Source organism: Ptychodera flava, chromosome 7, assembly GCF_041260155.1.
Source record: "Ptychodera flava strain L36383 chromosome 7, AS_Pfla_20210202, whole genome shotgun sequence".
Lineage (NCBI taxonomy): Eukaryota > Metazoa > Hemichordata > Enteropneusta > Ptychoderidae > Ptychodera > Ptychodera flava.
In genome coordinates this window covers 1,747,957-1,766,688 of record NC_091934.1, presented here as the reverse complement: position 1 = coordinate 1,766,688, position 18,732 = coordinate 1,747,957, and the positions used below count along the sequence as shown (strand labels likewise).

Below are 18,732 nucleotides of genomic sequence, written 5' to 3'. Positions count from 1 at the left end.
TGTGTACTAATGCGTATGGAAATACACGTACATCTAAGCGCGTTTACGCACATGGCTTCGTTTGTACCGTGGTCGATTCGAATTCCGGGTTTGGCCTATTCACTACCCTATCCGAACAATGTCACACAGAGTGTAGTTGTAATCGGAGGCGATCGAATCCATACTTTCCAGTGCGGGAGTAACGGAAGTACAGTAGTCCAGAATAGTGCATTTTCGTTTTTTCTTCGCACTACTACTCGTACTTGACACGAATATACTTTCGAAAGCGCCATTTTGAGCGACGACAACACACTGTACATGAGCAATGAACACTTGCTGTATCGACTCAAATGATTTGTCAATGAACGCAAAACTTCCTGTTGGCAACCAATCACAAACGCTGTTGAAACGGGTAACTCTGCAATAGCTTTTTTCTAGCGTAATTATAGTGCTCTCCACGGCGACACAATGAGTGGTTCTGTACTGAAAACCTGCCAAATATTACCGATGAATTTAGATCGCGTAAAGGTATCAGGTTCGCGCCATTTGAATTATCGGCGCGACTTTTTTGCCCAATTGATTTTTCTGAATGCGATTTTTCTGATTTTTCAGCGTAAATATCGCGTTATCGCGCCCCAAAGTGATCCCTGCATACATGAGAATATAGATAAGCATGAGTTTCTAAAAATTCCGGACCTTTTATAAGATATCACTGTAAAACCCTTCAAAATTTCACAAAATGACTGTAGATATTTTCCTGTTCAAAAATCGTTTGTACTTAAACAGATAACCTAATCCATGCTAGGGGCTCTAAACAGGTATCTCACGTGTTACATTCTGAAATTTTGGAAAATTTGGTGCAAATTTGTAGGAGCTGAAACATTTTAAAGTAGACCTGTGAAAATTTGTATATGTGTGACGTCACTGACCAATTGCGTGACAAACCTGCGTCTTTTGAAATTGTATAGTTCTGTAAATCTTTATTATGCAACGAAAACCATGAAAACTTTGTATTTTGATTGATTTTGGAAATTACCCTTAGCAACCGTTGCTTAGCAATTTGAATCCTTTGGTATTGCCTTAAATATGCAAATTGGCAGTTAATTGACATGACACTACTACATACCTTTGCATGCCATAACACTATTGGAAGATCAACATCTGCCCCAAATTTCATCAAATTTGATGCAGCATTTCTAAGGATATCACCCTAATTTTGTACAAAAATTTATCAATATGCAAATTAGCAATTAATTGATGCAATACTGACATATCTCATTGTATGCTATCAGAGCTCTGTGTGATGAATATCTTGACAATTTATAGTGCAGTTACTCTAGAAACAGCTCTTTTTCAAAAAGTAATTCTCAATAAAATAGTTGCCATTTTTTTTAATCAAATAGCTCTCACACGGCCATACTGGATCGGATCACACAACAAATCGATATGCAAATGTATGACATATTGAGTAATCTTTGTACTAAATTTGAATGAAATTGCCCAATGCATCTTTGAGATATCTGCATGAACTGACGGACAGATGGATGCAAGCAAGCACGCATGGATGCACGCACACACAAAGTGACAACAGGACATGACCGAACATACCCGGTATAAGTCCCCCGTGTGATGTCCATGGGGACTAATAAACACAATGATGTAGACTGATTATGAACACAGATACCTAACGTTGGTATGATGTTATCTCTTCTTGAATAATGATTTCGTCATTCATAATGTGGTATACTACACATAATGTCCATTCAAAGACATTTTTGATCTACCCTTTATTAATTATATTTGCCCAAATTGTTGATTATATCTGAAGAAATTATTCTGCAGTACTGCAATTCTCAATCATGAACACTAACGAATGAATGCATAATCAACTGTACTGTAGTGCAACACTACGTATAGTATGTATATGTGGCAATACCACAGCTAGACAAACCATCAAAATCAAGGAACTGCCAACATTGTCAGGCGTAATTATCATATAGGTGGTAATATCAATTGATAAAGTAATCAATTGTATGAAAGCTGCAACATTCTCTGGAAGGAGGTCATGTATAGTCAAAACAACATCACACATCAAAACACATCCTGCCACCCAGAACTCATCATTTGCAAGTGTGGTTTGTTCAGACCTGTTGTTTTGACTACGTCTGACCTCCTTTACGGCAATTTTTCAACTTTAAGAGAGTTATTTCTTTGTTATCGTTAGACGAGTTACACCTGACAGTGTTGGCAACTCCTCAATTTAGACATTATTTAACCCTTTTCCTGCCAAGTCCATATGTCACCATCAGGTCAAGATGGTTAAAATTAATGAAACACACCGTATTCCATATGGTGTATTTTAACATAATACTGTACATTTAAAAGCTGTTGAAAACATATATACTGTAAACTTGATTTTTTGGACTAAAGATGCTATAACATACCAAGCCAAGCGGGTGAAAATACGTCATGTTTGGGCTCAATACCGCTTTTTTTCTGACTTGGCTGATGGGGAAGTAATAGTCTAAATACTGTCTGGCAGGAAAAGGGTTAAAGTTCCCATACTGCCACCGGTTCAATGCAAACCACACTAAATTCAGGGAGAACTATTCATGTTTCATTGTTTAGTCTTTTACATGAAATAAATTTGGCAAATATTAAGTTAATGGCTTGTAACAATGAACAGTGTATTTAGCTAAGTATGGTTTGGCAGAGTTGCATTTCTTTGTAAAGATACAAATGAGTTTAGAGTTGTCACCCTTTTCTACTGTCAAAAGCTAACATTTATCAATATCAATAACACTCCTTGTACAGAAAACCACAAACTTAAAAAATACCGTCAAGGACACTATGTGCTCACATTCGGTTTGAATTGGTCCATTCAAGAAATATTTAAACGAGAAAAAACAAGAAGGACAAAAGCAAATAAGGTCTCCAACTTAGGTACTGGAGGTCATCTTTAGGAACATATATATCAACTTCTATAGCAATGGGACAAGCAGATCCTAAATACATTTATAAGCAAATGTCAACAACAAAAAACAGACAAAGAAGGCTTGATAAAAAGAAAAGGTGGGAGTGGGCAAAAACATGTACAAGGGATCTGGTAAAAAAGTAATGCTACCTCATCAATCTTCTAGACTCTACCCCCTCCTGAATATCAAATGTTCCACCACTTGGTATTACATAAGGCCAGCTGCACAAGATGACAGGAAATGTATTTACAACCTTGGGGAGTTTTTAATTAATGCATTCTAATGTAAACAGCACCTAAGTTAGTCACAGATAGTGAAATGGCTTCCAATGTGGGCGGTGATTACAACATCTGGAATTATCCTGGATCCAAATTTCTCATCAGTTCCTGTGTGACATGTCTTACATAGAAAAGTTGCAAAAATTGGTCTGCAATGAAAAAATTCCCCTCAGCTTTGTTTTCTGGATCAAATTTTCCTACAAATTGATACCAAATATGACAAAATTATGTTCACAGCCTTCGAAACTGTCTCACAACATATCCTGGGTTGGTGTAAGTCATTTTAAGGTCACAAACTGAGAAAATTACCTAAAATATACAACTTTGGGGGTTTCCCAACACTTTGAGCAGAAAATTTATCTTATAACATCCCTCAGGGCTTTATACCAAATTACAAAGCTATCAAACAAGTAATTTTGAGAACAAGTTTTCTTGAGCAAAAATGACAATATTGTCTTGAAAATACAAATTTGTATATTTCAGGACAATTTCCACATATCTAACTATTGTCATCTCTGTACGTCTGTGTACCAAATATAAAAGCTGTCTGTCCAGGGGCTTTAAAAAGAAAATACTGTTTAAGATTTTTTGACCAAAAATGACAAAATTGCTCCAAAATAGTAATTTTCCCAATTTTGTCATAATGTCAACAAATTAGAAGAGTAACACCCTTGCAAACATCCAAGCCAAATTTGAGAGCGATTGGGCTGGCGATTTCAGAGATTAGAAGAATTTTTACTGAAAATGAGGAAAATCACCAAAAAATTCAGCAAAAATACAAAATTAAGGATATCTTCAAAATATTCATAAAACTGTATAAAGTTTACCTAAGGTACTTGCACATAAATTTTCAAAGCAATCAAAACAGCGGTTCTTGAGTTATTGATTCTTGACCATTTTCACATTTTGTAAGCTCATTTTGGCAACGCAGACTTCATTTGAACAAAATCCCATCTATAGCCCAGGATGCATCCACACACCAACTACCTACCTAAAACGTGCAGCAGTTTGCGTGTTTTTGATGTTGACGCAGCAACGAGGGACACACTCTACCTACCTACCTACATACATACATACATACATACATACATACACACATACATACAGACGCCATCGACTTCAGCTTATATGATAACCTCACATTGGTATAACCAAATGTGAGCTAAAAATTAGAGTTTACACACTTTCAAGTCAGTTTCACAAAAGTTCTATGTAAAGCCTGATCCAACATGTCAACATCAAACGCAGTGAGTAAAACAGTAATTAATAGAGAGCATAATGCTGTGCTTACTCTTTGATTGATTTTCCATGGAACTGCTCCAAGTTGATTCAAAGAGTCAAACACTGGAAACAAATTTCTTTGTTCAGTTTGCTCCATGACAATATCATGTATAACCATGTCATCACGACTTCTCATAATTTTAGCTGCAAAAACAACCATCAAAAGTGACATTTTTAAGAATGTTTAACCATAACCATAAAAAAATCTGAAGGTTTCAATGGCTTTCTGCTTGACTCCTCATGAAAATGTTGTGAATGAACTCATTATTTCCTTTGTAGCACCTTGTTTCACATCACAATAAGTGTCATTTTAGCAGAATCAAGATTCCATCAAAGAGTTTCATTCAGATATGATGCTGTCTTAATGTCAATGTCTTAATGTTTTTGAGTAGCTAAGGGTCCTCTCTAGGTAGGACGATTTCATCTCACACACAAAAACACAGACTCTATTGACACCTTCTGGCATTGTGCCAACTCTGTCTTCCATTTACTGCTTACAATCGTAACAAAGCAATTTGTGTTCAATAAATTCCTACAATCAGCACAAATATCTCTTTGATGATGACTTTATATATGATTCTGAAGAGGACTGCATTACATAATGTAGTTGAAGATGATGGGAAAACAGCATAGCATTAGTCTCTTTGACATAAAATTCTCTTTTAATAAACAAACCAATATTACCATTGATAATGATAATAATGAATTTAGGCAAAACCATGCAGGACTTGAAATACTTGAGTGCAAGCTGCACCATTAATGTTGTTGTGGTGCAGGTAGATTGCCCGACAAATGTGTGCTCTGCATGTAAAACATATAACAAACGTGTGCTCTCCATGTAAAACATATTCTGATCTATACAAATTATTTGGTTTTTGTCATTTTCACAAGGAAAATTTTCACATTTTCAATTTTTCTACTTCAAATAAAGTTATATCTACTCTAACACCCTTGATGACAATAAACCTCTGTCAAGATACCATAAACACCTATGGCCAAGATCCTGCAACAGTTACTGCTCTTTGGTTCAAAGATGGTTAAACACATACAAGATCCAACATACGACCATATGGTCAAAGAACACAACAAATAGAACTTGCATAGGATGATGGAGAGGATGATTTTGGACTGGATATTGAAAAACTATAACGTCACTGCACAGGTATTGAGAAGCTGGTACAAGTTGCTGATATGTGTGCATGTTGGCAAAAAAAATCTATTTTGCATGAGCACTGACAACTTCCCTTGTGGTCATGTGTCTCTGAGAAGAAACCCCGCTTCAAAATAAGGATTTGCTTTTGGTTTTGGTAGAGTTAGTGTCAATAGTACTAAAAACAGTTTGGTTTTATTGTGATTTAGATTTTGACTAGCTGTAAACAACAAAATATGAAACAAGCCATAACCAAACTGGTGGTATAGGAGGAAGAGCACTGCATATATTGAGAAAAACAATTAATACATAAATAAATTCAAAAATTGCATGTGACAAACAAAATTTTACATTTTTGCCTTGTTTTGTTCTATAACATGTAATAAAAATTTAATACAACAGCATTATATTCAAATTTGAGCAAGTATCCATAACTGGAAACTGTCCATCATCATAAGAAAAGTTCTGCTTTTTGAATTTAAGCAATATATCAACCAAGATCTTATCTGAAATGTGAACTTTTTGTAACTTACTTGAGGCTAATAAGTAGCCACCGTGTTTGTTTGAAGTCCATGGCAACGGTGGTGATAACATTGGTAAAACTTCACTGTCAAACCAAAGTTCAGGTTCCTTGGCATCCTTGATGAGGTCAACTAACAAAGGATGAGGCTGTAAGTGAATGTTTTAAATTGCATTATGATCTTGCACACATTTAACATGTATTTATGTCTGCCTCTGGAAAATGACGTCTCTATATTGTGAGTAACATGGGTGCCAGGGTGCACCCTCTCCTGTACGATAATCTGAAATAAAGGCTTACCTAATACTGACACAAGTGACAGTTGATTAAACCTATTGATAATTGCAGTAGTGTACCAAACACTTAATATGATTGGGAGTTGGATGTTGTAAAGTCAAGAGCAAAATCCAAGTATGGAATTTTACCCGTATCCATATCGCTTCATCCTAGTGACATGTTGCCAACAAAGTTTTATTCAAAGCAATATTTCTCATCAAAGATGACAAGGAAACCCTCTCATGCTATATATTTTCAAAAAGCAGAGACTCTAAAGTTTAGTATGGTAACAGTAGTTTACTGGAAGGATGAAGTGGGTGTATATTTGGAATGAAAAACCAGGTAGCAAGCACATGGTGTGACAGCAATGTCACGAGTGCGACACCTGTTGACATGGCAACTCTCACTGTAAACAAACAAAATGGCGGCCTTCTCTGTGTTATATGAATGATTGAGTGTGATCAGTTACAATTGTAATAGCATATTGCACCTTAAAAAGGTCCTCCTGTATGACGATTTTTGAATCCCAGTGTCTTTCTTCTTGGGGCTCATTGAGATACGGAGGACTTGCGGCATTGTTGACTTCTTTGTATGGTTTATGAATTAAGCTGGTTAATGCAAAGCTTTCGATATTTATACGCAAGATGTAATTAAAGTAAAAGCCTAAAAATTTAAGGTTTTTCATAGTATTTGTAAAATTTTTGGCATGGGTGCATGATAAATCAGTTATTACCCAATATTGCCTGTTCCTTGTGTCATATCGGCATTAGTGTCATTTGTGCTGCTTCAGACACTCGAGTGTCATTTGCACAGCACAAAACATGACACAAAGCGGAGTGTCAAAATCATTTTAAGAGATGCACAATTATTTTAAGACTTCCTTGGAAGTTATTATTATTTCAGTTGCAACTGCGATTTCTTGACTTGCTTTATCTATCTTTTAAATGTGTCTTACTTTGAGAAAGCCAACTTGTTTTACATTCCGATAGGCATACATGTGGTAAAAACCAGGTATCAGTTTCCTGAAAGAGGAAAAAGGCAAAATGTCTCTGTTAAGTTTGACATCTTAGCAACTCATATCACAAGATTACAATTAACAAACAAGTCATTGTTAATGACACAGTCCCCACCTGTAATTTAGGTGGATTATTTGTAAGTGAATTGTAGTCAAAAATAATGTACAGATTAGAATGAGTGACTGATAAGCAAAAGTATATGTAATCATACCAACTTTTTTGTGCCAAGTTTAATTGAAATTGGTCTTTGTATGTATAAGTAATGACTCCAGCCTGATGAAAATTAAAACAAAATGGCTACCAGGTGGCCACTTTGGATACTATCAAATGGACAATTAAATTTCCACCAGTACATCATGTTACTACACCCTACACTCTTGTGCATAAGTTTTGGTGATTTCAGTCCTAAAATGTCTGAGTGATGGCTCTGAACAGACAAAAGTTATAACAAAATGACTGCCAGATGGCATATTAGATCATATCATGAAACAAAATGATGTGACAGTGTGTATCTTTACACAAAGGTAGCACAACAATCAGGGCCTGGAACATCACTACTGTACAATTTTGCGATAAAAATCTAAAAGTGGCACTTACAATTGACTACTTGTGAGTCGGCTTAAGTTACATAAAGCTTCATGACTGAGACTGGTACTTTAAAGGGGAAGTTCACCGACGGTGATTTTTACATATGTGCTGGTCACTTGTTCCGAAAAGCCATTTTCACCACTTATAACTCGCCTGGCGTGAACGTGGGTGAGTGGACTATGCCATACCTATCGGAAGATGGTCCTTTCCATATCATGTGATGAAAGTGCCAAACTTGGCGCTTTTTTCCCACAATTCAAATTACATGGAGTTGATAATGCCCTAAAATGCAACTTCCAGCACTATTTTTATCTGTTTTTGTAAAAAATACCGTCAAGGAGAGTTTGCTCATATTTGGTTTGAATTGGTCCAATAAGAAATATTTAAACCAGAAAAACGACAAAAACTTTAGGTACTGGAGGTCAACTTTAGGAACAGGCTTGGCAGAGGAATGTTTCAACAAAGTCCTTCATGGTTTGACCCTTTCACTCCCAGTTCCCTGTGTACAGGTCCAACTTTACCATACAAAACAATGGATTTGGGACAAACCATGGTGGTGAAAGGGTTAAGCAGGTCTGCCAATATGTATCAGTTCATGAACAATGACAGAAAATGATTCAAGGTCAGTGAAGTAGCCTGTTTCAGTCACTGCTACCACTCCTACATATAATAGGTACACTGCATACAAATAGGTTAGAGATTACAGAATCTCCCACTCAGATTTGTGGGCTGTTTCAGTTAATCACTGGCTGCACTAATCATTGTGATGTTCTATAAAAGAAATCCAAAGGTCAGTTTGATACCTGGGGCCTGTCTAGGTCTAAAATTAAGTGTATTTTATGGTGGCTTTGACACTCTGGTCATATCCCAGAGTAAAAAACTCACTATCTTCTAATACTGCAAATAATACAAAGAACCTCACCAAGTCACAAAATTAACAATACTTAAGCAGGAAAATACTTACTGTTCTGTCTTGTCTGTAAACATATTCATATCAATTTTGATTTCTTTCATTAACAATTCCACAAGGCTAAGTCCAACCTAAAAAACAAAGTAATCTTTCTTGTTAAATCTAATAGTAAAGGTTAAAGTTAATTTTTTGGCAGGCACTTTATACAAATGTTTCTCAAAGCATTAAACTGCCACAAAAATTTCATCTTTACAAGTTTGAAGGGTCTGTGACATCTTTTCCAAAGTTTTCATTTTTCCAGTCAAAAAGTAAACTAGGGGACCTGTCTATGGATTGCCTATTGTGTCAGTTCGGTAAAATGTGCGTGAATGGTGAAATTTGACTCCTTACTTGCCCAGTGATCAGGGGGGCACTTAACTTCGCACCTGAGCCAAGCAGCAAGTGGTATTTACATATTGACCAACAGGTACAATTTACGTCATTTGTTTCACGCTATTGACACGAACGTGCACTTAGTGGTCCTTGCAAAAATTAGACCACAAACAAAGTCAGCTATATAAAAAGCGCTCACAGACGCTCAGTAAACACTGGCAAGGAAGCCGCACTGTCCCCTAAGTCGTCATGGACTCCAGCTAAGCAACTTGTCAAATTGCTCCGGTCAAACCATGTGGTTGTTCATGTAATTCGCTTTCTAACGCCGGTTGGTAACTACAGAATATCCGCTATATTGCACCTTTTGACAGCAAGATAAGCTATTCACTTAACAAAACCTGATGGCTGAAGAAAAAAGAGCAAGGAAAGAACTACGAAACCCAGACTTCATTTACGAAGACAGTGGTGACTCGAAAATGGCTTCCAAGATGGCCGCCGCAGAACAAAGGAAACAAAAGACAAAGACAAAGAAATGCAAAACGAACTTCAAGTTCTATGCGGTAGCAATCGGCCGGTCAACCGGGATATTCAACAACTGGGAAGAATGCCACAAGAGTGTAGTAAAATACTCAAAAGCATTGTATAAAGGCTTCGATAACCTAGAAGAAGCTGAACAGTTTTTGACCAATTCCCATGTGACCTGCCCCCAGACAACATGTGCAGCCGTTGATACCAGAAAAATAGACTGTGAGTATAAAACACCACGAAATAAAGACCTTGACTCTGATTCAGCCTCAGAAGACAAAACTGAAGTCAAAGTCATAGAACAAATTGAGTCGTGTCGAGACGTCGTCTCAAATAATTCGACCCAAGGTTTAAATGAGAAGGAGCAATTTGGCCGTACATTACAGACAACTTTGGATACAACTGCTTCAAAACAGATTTCGAGCGTACAAGGTGTAGTGGCCGATTACTTCGGTAGAATACAGAAACTGACAAACCAATTCGACCATAGTATCAAACTACTGGAAACAAAATTCACTGAACTTACTGATGCAGCTACTAGTGATAAAAGATTGACCTTTGAGGAATTGGCATTCCTCCGGAAAACTGTGGAAAACACTCTAGCTGACAAGGATAACATAATAAAAGAAGTGAACCAGATGAAAGAATCAATTACATCTCTGTTTGAACTTGTTGAAGTTAAGTCACTAGCCACACAAACTGCAAGCGAAATCCAAATGAAAGATAATCTCTCAAAGTTAAAGGCTTCAATGTCTGCAAAAATGTTCCAGATGGAACAAAATCTACGCGATGACTTTCATCAGAAGCTATTAACCACAGAATCTAGCTTTGGACTCAAAAAATACCTGTGAACAAACTTTTGCAACAATTCAAAATCAGGTGAAAATACTGCAGGACAATATGAATGCAACACCAGGCTATGTTAACCAAGCACCACAGGATTTTGAAACACCAAAGAAGACCGTAAAGAGCTCTACTTTAACGCAGAAAATTAATGATGCAGACATACTCCCTCTGTCACCTAAATTTCCAGTCGATTTTGCCAATGTAGATAAAAGTTCATCACCAACAAATTACGTCCATTTGACTCATCAAGAACCCACCCTTCTCAATAAGGAACCAGAACTTGAATCAATGGATCATCTTCCTACTAATACTAATGAACCTGGTGTTAGAGCAAAAACTTTCGAATACACAACTGAAGCACGTAAACTCTTTATGGGAGACTCAATAACTCGTGGAGTGAATTTCAAGAGGATGTTCCCTTGTACCTTAGCAAGTCATCGCCAAGTGTCAACGTTAAACGAAGCCTGCAGACAAATGAAGGAAGTTAGCTCAGATACTACACACTGTGTTGTTTTCGATCTTGGAACAAATGACCTGGTAAATGGAACAACTCCAAAAACTTGTGCCGTTTATGTAAAAGAGTTGATAGAGATCACAAGAACCAATATCGTATTGTTTTCTCTGAGGTGTTGACCCGATATAAGGATGATACTACCAGCAGAAGTACACAGGAATTCAATCGTCTCCTGGAGCATGAAGTGAGACAGCAATGATCTAATGTAGTGCTGGTTAAACACCAAGAGTTATCCTATGCTCGAGGATTCTACGATGAAGATGGAGTGCACATCAACCAACGCGGAACAGCAAATCTTGTTCAAGACATCAAAAATGCCCTGCGACAAAGTCACAGCCAAGGTCCACAATCGGGTACACAGAACCACTATACACACAATTTCCAAAACGCAAGAATGTCTCATCAGCGTGGATTTAAGAGTCAATATCGTGGTAGACCACGCCAAAGTGCCAATAACACTAGAAATTACAGATTCAGTGACAATAAAAATAAAACCGCGTACCATCATGATGGGGTCAAGCAACAATCATACCCATCCATTGATTATAATGCACCAGAAATATTCTCTAAATTTTTGAAATTTTGTTCACTATTCAGTAATCTGTAAACTGGTCTGTAGATATTGCCATTGTTGAATTTGTTCGTTTTTGTTTCTCACTGCAGTATGTACACAACTAAAGAAAGACTGCAGTATGTACACAACTAAAGAAAGAAAGAATGAAAAAAAAAACTACATCGAAAAACATCTATTATCACAGTCCGAAAAAGTTACCGTTGCTACGTTCAGACAGGTAAAAATTGAAACGCTTCTGCAACACTATTTGTGATCTGTAAACACAGGGGATTAATAGTTTGAGTCCGCTTGCGTCCATACTCACAAAATTAAGCCATTGTTTTGGTGTTTAAGACGTCTTAATGCGCCCTCTCGAGTTCAAAAGGTGTGTATGACCAAACATACGGCATTGTAACAAGATGGCTGAAATGAACGAAGTCGTACTGGCTTGTCTTCTGTTTTTTTACCTGCTGCATATACACAGTCCAGACGGAGTCGTCGTCGCCTTAATGATCTGAATGCAGACCAAGTGAAATCGTTAACCGATTTAGCCCTTGCGTTTGATACGTTCAGAACTGTAATAAAGGGAAAGCGACTCCAAGCATCACCTACACTATTTTTCGTTCTCTGTGTTCATGTTTTATTTTAATTTGTGCATTTGGCTATTGGTGTAGATATAAGCCATAGCGAGACGTAGCCGTAATCTGGCTGTCGAATGACAGTGTGATCCTTTGACACCATGTTTCGAAACCAGTGTGGTTTCTCCCTCAGTCGCTTTTTTGATATTTTCTCCCCTTGGATTTTTGTTTCACTGTTTGTGGCTTAATCATTGTCAGTGTTTTATTCGTCCAGTAAGGAAGCTAGAATATTTAGGCTATATTCGAGTCAGTTGATTGTGTTTCATTTTTTTCGGTCTTTTCTGTAAGATTGTGTACTGGTGCATTTATGAGCATGTCGCCAATGTTGGATTTCTTTTGTATGGGATGATCAGTTTCATCGTGAATAAATTATTTAGTGTTTGGTCTTTTTCTATTTCTTCCTAGTTCTTCAGGAGCGAGTGTTTGTTTGATGTCTTTTGTTTTGATATGTGGGCTCTGGGTGGTAGAAACTATCACTTTATTAGTGTTGTTATTGTGTGTTTGTTTGTGATTTAAATGTGTTCTTCGTGTTTTGTAATTTGTTTCTGCATTGATATTCGATATTTCTTGTTGTTAATATCCTCGTAGTAATTTTTCATTAAATGTTTGGACTTTGTTGTTAAATTCCTCTTTGTTGTTACATGTCCTCATGTACCTTATAATATTTTCAGTCCTTGGAAGTCGGGTTTGACCAGAACTTTTAAGGTGGTGAAATCTCCGATATATATCGGATATTTATGCGCGATTTGACAGAATCTAGTATCGTCTAGTATCGAAACTAGAGTCAGTCCTTGGAATTTGGTTTGGCCAGAACTGTAAGGTGGTGAAATCTCCGATATATATCAGATATTTACCGCCGATTTGACAGAATCTAGTATCGTCTAGTATCGAAACTAGAGTCTGTCCTTGGAATTGGGTTTGGCCAGAACTGTAAGATGGTGAAATCTTCCGATATATATAGGATATTTACCCGCGATTAGACAGAATCTAGTATCGAAGCTAGAGTCAGTCCTTGGAAGTCGGGTTTCACCAGAACTGTAAGACGGTGAAATCTGCGATATAGTTCAGACATTTACGCGCGATTTGAATGAATCTAGGGACCGTTCAGTTTTTACAGCCAGGTCGGGGGGGGGGGGGGGGGGGGGGTTTCCATCGTATTTGTGGAATCCGTGAATGGGGGCATCGCTTTTTCGCTGGTGGGAAAGGGGGGTCACCACATTTTCAAAATCATAATACCTACAATAAAGTTCAATTTTTGCCATGGCCATGATCGACCCTCTTTACCGGCGGGCCGCCACAATAAATATACTTTATGTATTACCCATGACCCTCTTAACGGGCAGACGCCTTTTGCGGCCCACTCCAATTAGATTTACTTAATGCAATGGCCATGATTGACCCTCTTTACCGGCGGGCCACCTTTGGCGGCCCACTACAATAAATTGACTTTATGTAATGGCCCATGACCCTCTTAACGGGCGGATGCCTTTGGTAGCCCACTCCAATTAGGTTTACTTTATGCAATGGCCATGATCCACCCTCTTCAACGGCGGGCAGCCTTCCGCATCAAATCATCAAATTTTTTTGTCTGACAAAGGGGGGGGGGGGGTCATCTTTTTTTTCACGAAAAATGCAGGGGGGTCTATATTTTTTTGAACACCGGCGACAAGATTTTGCTGGCCCCCCTGGCCGTAAAAACTGAACGGTCTCCTCGTCCATGGGGTTCTGTCATAGTATCGATATTAGAGTCCCAAAATCGCAAGTAAATATCGGCGACTTCATAGATGCAGCTTCCCATGGGACAACCGCAGTTCATTCTAGTATTGTCTAATATTGATATTAGTCCTGAAATCATCGATATGTCAAACTGCGATTGTGCAAAGTCGCGCCTTCATTTTTTTGTCTGACAAAGGGGGGTCATCTTTTTTTTCACGAAAAATGCAGGGGGGGGGGGTCTATATTTTTTTGAACACCGGCGACAAGATTTTGCTGCCCCCCCCCCCAGGCCGTAAAAACTGAACGGTCTCCTCGTCCATGGGGTTCTGTCATAGTATCGATATTAAAGTCCCAAAATCGCAAGTAAATATCGGCGACTTCATAGATGCAGCTTCCCATGGGACAACCGCAGTTCATTCTAGTATTGTCTAATATTGATATTAGTCCTGAAATCATCGATATGTCAAACTGCGATTGTGCAAAGTCGCGCCTTCATGGTCTGTTGATGTCGACAACTTCTTCGTATTTTAGCTTCAGTGCCTTGAGCTTGTGGTGGCACTGATCTGCTGTCTGGTTTAAACCTCTCTGTAGAGCCTTTTCTGCAATTTTTTTGTACACGAGGCTGTCGTGACACGTTCTCTTTAGCATTCTTTGAATGCTTCCGTCTGCCCAGACTCAGATCAGCACACTTATTTCGTCGTCTGACCAGTTATTTCCACGAGATGTAAAGCTGTGTTCGGCAGCCATGACAAAAGCGAATATTGTATGTTGGTTGTTGTTTGTTTATGTTACAAATACCTGTCGCATGAGGGTGTTTAAAACGCCTCTGAAGTGGCTCGGTCTGTCCACACAGCGATTTGCAGATAGAGTTAATCCCTACAACGGCTCAGGTCGGGCCGACTAAACCGTCTCAAATCTGAAACGCTTCAGAACCACTTCGGAGTGTCCATACATAACTTTCTGTGCCAGTATTGGCCCAGAACCGTTTCAGAGACGTTTTAATGGCCTGTGTATGAACGGCATATGTGTTTAAGAATTTTGGATTTTATTCTCTTTTCCCAACTGTGTTTTCTGTATGCTCGCTTGGTTACTTGGTTAGTTCGTAATTTCTTTTTGATGGACAACTGAAACTCACACGTACCTGCCCTAAAGGTGGGAAGTTGGAACATTAACGGTCCGTCAAAAAAATTGTCTGATCCAGTTTTTATTAATTTTGTGAAGACTTTTGATTTTATTTGTATTCAAGAGACTTGGCTTAAGTGTAATAGTATCATTAATCTTCCCACTGCTTTAGCTGATTTTGAAATCGTCCGTTTAGATAGGGCTACTAACAATCATAGGAGTTCTCATGGGGGGGGGGGGGTCGCTGTCTTGTACAAGTCCATTTTTAAAAAATTTATTTCAAAAATTCCTGGTTACTCATCCCATTTTCTATGGTTGAAACTAGACAAAAGTCTGGTATCAAACACTAATGACCTGTTTATAGGATGTATTTATATACCCCCGGAAAATTCAAAAATTTACATTAAAACTAATCAAAATATCTTCGATATTTTAGAAAAAGAGATAATTACATTTTCAGCTGAGGGAAACATTTTACTTTCAGGGGACTTCAATGCCAGAATAGGGAATTTGAATGACACAATTTGTGATTATGGTAGTCAGTATCTGCCTCTCCCAGCAAATTATTCGATAGACAATTTCATAAAAAGATCAAATATGGACACTAACTCAAGTCACAGTGTAAACAAATTTGGAAGACAATTAACACAAATGTGTATTGATTGTAATTTGGTGATAGCAAATGGTAGAACAGTGGGAGATTCAGTTGGACAATATACTTTCCACTCTCCAAACGGTAGCAGTGCCATAGACTTTGCAATAAGTTCAAAGAACATTAATAATTCCATTCAGTATTTCAGAGTTCATGGCCTGACAGAACTTTCAGATCATTGTCCCATATCCCTTTCTATGAATATAGTTAAAAACGTAAACTACAAACATCATAAACAAATAAATAACAATTTGGAGCCCTTTCCAAATAAGTATATATGGAATGACTCTGCAAAACTAAACTATAAACACATGTTAACACAAATAAAGGATTCTGAAATAAACCCATTTATTGCTCAAGATTATGATAATCCAGATAAAACAATTGCAGATTTCCAGACACTACTAATTAATATTGCCGATCAAACAGCAACTAAAATAATTCCAAAGAAAAGAACTAAAAGAAGTAATTTAAAAGAAAAAAGATGGTTTAATCAAAGCTGCTTTTCTCTAAGAAAGGAATTGAATAAATTAGCAAAATTAATGGTCAGATTCCCTGATTGTTCTCACGTAAGAATATCATATTTTACCTTAAGAAAACAATATAAAAAACTACTTAAAAACAAAAAGAAGGAATTTAAAGCTAGACAGCTGCATGAAATTGAACAATTGAAACGTGACACCTCCCAGTTTTGGAAAAAAATCAAAGAACTTGATAATGACTCAGTTTCACAATCTACAGAAGAACTAATATCTGCTAATGAATGGGTTGAACATTTTCATGGGCTACTAAACCAGCATAAAGATGATACTACTAATAATGGTGACTTTAAACTTAAAGAATTTGAAAGAATATATTCTCAAACTAGTTCATTGAACCGTGAACTAAATGGTCCAATCCAAGCCAGTGAAATTAAAAAAGCTGTGATGCTTTTGAAAAATCATAAATCCTCATCTGAGGATCTGATCTGTATTGAAATGTTGAAATGTGGAGATAGCATTATTGTACCTGCTTTAGAAAAACTTTTCAATTTAGTCTTTAATAATGGTAAATTCCCAACTTCATGGAACACCGGCTTAATTGTACCAATTCATAAATCAGGTTCTAAATCTAACCCTACTAACTATAGAGGAATTGCAATTTCGAGTTGTCTTGGAAAATTATTCAATAGCATTTTGAACCAAAGATTAATTTCATATTTAGAAAGAAATAAAATATTGAATGATGAACAATTCGGGTTTAGAAGAGGTAGCCGCACGACTGACAACCTATTTATACTAAAATCCATTATCAATAATTACCTGTACAGTAAAACTGACTCTAAATCTGAAAACAAAAAACACAATAGAAATCTAAACAATCAACCTAAAATTTATGCTTGTTTCATTGACCTAAAAAAAGCGTTTGATAAAAGTTTGGCAAGATGGCTATTCAGTAAACTGTTAAAAAGTGGAGTCTAAAATCATAAAAAATATGTATATGAATGTTAATTATAAAATAAAAACTAAGACCGGACTTACACAATGTTTCAACTCTACCGTAGAGGTTAAACAGGGGTGCAACTTAAGCCCAACCCTATTTAATATATTTATAAATGATTTGCCCACAATTTTTAATAACCAATCATGTAATGCCCCTTATATCAATAATGTGCCAGTGAAATGTCTCCTTTATGCAGATGATATTGTTGTTTTATCTACTTCCAAGACTGGCCTTCAAAATAACCTTGATAGTTTTTATGAATATTCAAAAAAATGGCAACTAACTGCCAATACTGAGAAAACTAAGTTATGATTTTTAATAAAAGTAATAGATTACTTGATAAAAATACCTTCTATATTGGAGGAAAAGAAATTGAAACTACTTATAGATTTAATTATCTTGGATTAGTATTATGCCCTAATGGCAAATTTAAAGAAGCCATGAAAACCTCAAATTAAAGGGACAAAAGGCAATGTTTTCTCTGAAAGGAAAATTAGCATCAAATTCACATCTTAGTGTACCACTGATGCTGTCTTTATTTGATAAATTAATAAAACCTATTTTGACGTATGGCTGTGAGGTTTGGGGAGATGAATGTAACACCAACTCGCCCATTGAGGATGTACGCTATATTTTAGGTGTTCCTAGATCAACTCCCAAATTGGGTATTTATGGAGAACTGGGCCACTACCCACTGGACACTTGTGTAAAAAATCAATTACCTAAATATTACAACAATATAGTAGAATCACACAACATTTTTGAGTGAATCATACCGGTATTTATTTAATTCAAGTGTAAAAAGTAACTGGTATCAAACAACTGAGTCACTAGTTAAATTGTCTGGTATGGACATTCTAGATTCTCCTTCCACTAAATTATCAGCATCTATATTGAACAAGATGCATTGTAACATAAAAGACTTATTTAGAACACAGTGGAAAAGTGACCTTAATAATGATAATAGATCAAGCACTAAATCAAAAAATAAATTAAGGACATATAGATTATTCAAACAAAAGTTTGGTCTGGAAGAATATTTAATAAAGTTAAAAAACTATGAATTAAGAAATATAATGAGCAAATTTAGACTTGGTTCAAACAATTTAAAAATAGAGACAGGCAGACATTCTAAAATCCCTGTGGAAAAAAGAATTGTCCCACTTGTATAGATCAGTTAGATGATGAGAAACACTTTATTATGTACTGTAAATTACACCAACAAGATAGAAAGTGTTTATTTTACCATATCTCATCTAATATTCTGAATTTCTCCTCATTAGATGATGATACAAAATTTATAGAAATTATGCGCAACGATATATGCACAATCATACTT

At 36.7% G+C, this 18,732-nt stretch overlaps 1 protein-coding gene across 3 annotated transcripts in view; it reads right to left on the bottom strand.

The window, feature by feature from the left end:
- LOC139136543 (DNA-directed RNA polymerase, mitochondrial-like) overlaps positions 1-18,732 on the bottom strand; it is a 184,982-nt gene that overhangs the window by 88,866 nt on the left and 77,384 nt on the right. For 2 of the 3 annotated variants that reach the window (XM_070704267.1, XM_070704265.1), the window contains exons 13-16: positions 9,028-9,104; positions 7,415-7,481; positions 6,197-6,332; positions 4,524-4,657 (exon numbers count right to left, since the gene is read on the bottom strand). In XM_070704267.1, the coding sequence (XP_070560368.1) occupies positions 4,524-4,657; positions 6,197-6,332; positions 7,415-7,481; positions 9,028-9,104 (414 nt within the window). The remainder of the gene's footprint in view (positions 1-4,523; positions 4,658-6,196; positions 6,333-7,414; positions 7,482-9,027; positions 9,105-18,732) is intronic. The other variant, XM_070704266.1, reaches the window with a different exon arrangement.